This window comes from Ptiloglossa arizonensis, chromosome 1 (genome assembly GCF_051014685.1).
Source record: "Ptiloglossa arizonensis isolate GNS036 chromosome 1, iyPtiAriz1_principal, whole genome shotgun sequence".
Taxonomy (NCBI): domain Eukaryota; kingdom Metazoa; phylum Arthropoda; class Insecta; order Hymenoptera; family Colletidae; genus Ptiloglossa; species Ptiloglossa arizonensis.
In genome coordinates this window covers 1,576,722-1,580,540 of record NC_135048.1, presented here as the reverse complement: position 1 = coordinate 1,580,540, position 3,819 = coordinate 1,576,722, and the positions used below count along the sequence as shown (strand labels likewise).

The window sequence follows — 3,819 nt, the reverse complement described above, 5'->3', positions numbered from 1 at the left end:
GCGGGGATTGCTTTCAGGATGCAGGTTTCAGGTTTTGCTGCATCGGCCATTATCCGAAACAGCCGAGCCGCGAGACGGTATTTTCGAAAAATCCGTTACGAAGAAGAAGGCTCGTCCGCAATTACGCGGGGCTCCACCAGACCAGCGAAAAACTCTGGACAAAATATAAGCTGCCACCCCACCGTCGAACGTGCGTACGTACGTACGATTGTTTACACAATGCCATATATAAGATGGAAGCACGGGAGTTTGACAATCTCAGTTCACGATCTCGCGCCAATCGCTAACATCGCCTTAGCGAAAATCGCTAGTTTCGTCTCGGTGGTATAGGTGATCGTGCCGATAGATTCACGTCGAAGATGTTCGTCTCGCGTTCTTGTCTGTTGATCTGCGTCCTGGCCGTTGTTTACGGCGCACCGAGAAGACGTTCCAGATCGATCGTGCCAATGTGGTATCTGCCATGCGGCGAAGAAATGGAAACGGAAGGACCGATCACCTCGAATTTCGAGGAAGAACTCAAGATCAGTCTGCAGAGCCTAAGGCTTCAGCATCAATTGACGATGAACGATTACTTGAATCGCGACTACGAGTACCTGTACGAGAGGGTACGGATCGGCGTTCACGAGCATCAATATATCCCGAACTGGGTACCCGGCAAGAACGACGTGAAAATGATCAAGAGGCTGGCCAACGCCAAGCCACAAATGGTAAGTTTATCTTGCGCGTGTAATCCTATAGACCTCTACGGTTAGTGTTTCTTCCGCTTGCGGTAGCGGGTATACGTCGTTGCGGATACTTTGATAGCGTACACTTTTCAAGCACGTTAACACGTTAAACGTCACGCCGGTTCTCTATCGTTAACTCTATCGAAAACGACTGCTCTCAATTGCTTTTACGAAGAAATTTACTTTAAATTCCGTAACATATTTTCGAAATACCTTACGACTTTTTCTACGTACGATCGACTTCACAAGTTCTTCTTTTTCCTCGATCGAGGGACGCACCTCGATACACCGGGATCTATCGGTAGTTCTAGCGTTACGGATATCCCCGATACTTGCTCGAAACGTAGTATAAAAAGTCTAAAAATATTCGCCAATTTGTCCATGTACTTGTTATTTTATGATATCACCGAGGAGAGTAACGCTATTACGAGTATCCGAGTTCGTGTCTTGCCGGTCCTCGAGGACCACCGTGGTGTTCAACGTGTCAAAGTATATATTCGATCGAGCCTCGTCTTCTTTATCGAGAAAAAGGGGATCGATCGACAAGTCGATCCTTCCCGTTCGAATTGTTTAAACAACGCCCGAGGGGTAAATAAACGAGCGTTTGCGAAAAATCTATCGAAATTCTCGAGAGTAGAAGAATACTGGTACTCCCTTACGGAGGGTGACTCGCGAAAGCGCTAATCGATGGATCACGGGATCGAAGTTCTCGGTAACGTAGTCGTCCTTTGTGTCGCGCTCGAGGAGTCTCCCTTCTATAAATATTCATCCAGCGTAGAAAGCGTTAGGACACGAGAAACCGGAAGAGCACGAATGTATCGAACCGAGAAACAGGTGTAACCGGCTACGGGGACGCGCGCGCGTTTTCAGTTCGCGACCAGTTGACCATTTGGTGTTGCAATTAATTAACGCAACGTTAAATAACAAATTTTAATGAGACGGTAATTATTATAAAGTAGCAGGGAAGCAGAAGCGCGCGCGGCTGTTCGAGGTTTGCGCGCGCAATGCAACTCCAGGGTACACGCCGCTCATGTTAGCCGGGTCGCGCGACTGCGTAATCCCGCTTGTCCTCCGTCGCGATGCGTGCACGCTGATAACGCATCCGTGATAACGCTCGCGGTACTCCCCGATCTACACCCCTCCCTCTTCGTCGTCGTTCCCGCCGTTTCGATCATTCTGCATCGGCACGTTTCTCCGACAACGCGACGTCGCTCGATCCTTGACGCGTTCCGTAACCGCGTTCTCTCCTCGCCTTCTTCCGGCAACCGTCGCTTTCCAATCGACAGTGTTTCGGATACGATTGTCAATTCTAATCGTCGAGTAGATACGCTCGCGTTGAACGTTACGCGTGAATCGGGTCAGGTCGCGTTACCGGATCATTCGGCGAAGCGATCCGTAGTAACAGTGGTTGTAACGTATCTCGTCGACGAAGAAGGTCGTTCGGACGTTACCTGTGCAATCGTTTAGGGAAATTTCTTCCGTACGAGTGTTTTCTACTTGCCGCATAGACGTTCTGTACAAATGTAGACGATAACGGAACACCTCGTAGAGTATGTTGAAGTTTTAGAAATATCGAATATTTTATCGAGCCGATCGATAAAACGGTCATTGTTCGAAGAACGTCGCGAACACCTTGCACCATTTACGACGATGATCGACGAAGATATTCGAACAACGGTTTTTTCCTTGCAGATCGTCAGCCACTTTCCAAAGTTGCACTTGGACTTGCAAAAGTTCGCGGTCGCTTTCGAAGAGTTAGTGGACGACGAAACGAATCCAAAGGTCCACGAAGCATTGAGATTGACGCAGTCCTATTTAATGATGATGCTCTGCGAAGTGGAAAGCAACATCATCGGTCTACCGTCCGTTCGGGTACCGGGGCGAGTGGAAAGGAGTATCATGAGTAACATCGAGAGGGATCCCGTGGACGACACGAGAAGACTCGTCCGCGACTGGGGCGTTCTTCTCAAGTACAGAGATTACCTGCACGCCTGGAGACACGTTTTCAATTATTAGAAACAAAGTCCGAAGACGCGCCGGGAAACTCGGCACTTTCGAGAACGCTCGTTGTCGGCGATGAAGCATGACACCATCGACGAAAATGCTGCAAATCGATTTCGAATGCACGATGTAAATTCAGTTGGCACCTATCGCTCGCGATTGCCGCTGGAAGAAAATACGTGTTTACAACGTGCACGACTAGACAACAGCCGCTGAAGTCATTCGTGATAATCGTTCGAGATAATCCGACCATTGCGAAACGGACTTGGTCGATATCGCGTTATTTAACTTATTTATTCATCGAGACTTATTTATTTCGATCATCGATCATTAGAATTAGTATTTATTATTTATTCGCGAACCATGGACGATAGAATTTATATTTATTTAGACGATAGTTATTTATTGAAATCCATAGCACCTTCGCACTTCTGCCATTTTAAAGGCGATACACGTGCGATCGTGTAGTCGTGGAGCGCAACATGTGATAATCGGTTAATCGAGGAATATATTTCTATCTTCCTGACAACCCACCACTATTAACGAATAGGTATTTATCTAACGAAAAGACAATAATTTTAATGGAATTACTCTTGCATCGTTCAGTATTATCGAGCAAATATTTATATTGTAGATACTAAATCAAATATTTACACTTATCGTATTTAATAATTTATTATTATATTTTGTACTATATTTCGTAATAAAAGATAACAAGTTTTCAAACATTGGCCCGTTTCGTTATTTCAACCCTGGAGCTCGTGCAATCTTACAAACTCTTTCAACGCATGATCGTATCGGAGACGAGGATTAGTCCGCGACTGTGCGTCGCATTGCGCATTCCGCTCGTCGAGGTACGCGTCATTGTCAAGTCTGTATACCACTGTGTCACGAATTCGACTAATCTTCGAGCTGTTAATTCTTCGAAATCGTTGGAATTGTTCTCTCGAGGGGGCAGTTTCGTCGTTGAAGACAAAAAGCGATTAATCTATTTACATTTTCCGAAAGTACGCAATCTCGAGAATGTATCCTGTACGTTGTACAGCAAAACTCGTTAAATTATCAATTTCGTAAAATATTTGAGCGAATCGGT

At 46.0% G+C, this 3,819-nt stretch overlaps 1 protein-coding gene across 1 annotated transcript; it reads left to right on the top strand.

The window, feature by feature from the left end:
* Positions 1 to 334: 334 nt before the first annotated feature.
* Positions 335 to 3,195, top strand: LOC143151183 (uncharacterized). Its single transcript, XM_076320080.1, has 2 exons — positions 335 to 707; positions 2,418 to 3,195. Exons 1-2 carry the CDS (start codon positions 360 to 362, stop codon positions 2,739 to 2,741), a joined length of 672 nt encoding a protein of 223 aa, XP_076176195.1. The 5' UTR covers positions 335 to 359; the 3' UTR covers positions 2,742 to 3,195.
* Positions 3,196 to 3,819: the final 624 nt, after the last annotated feature.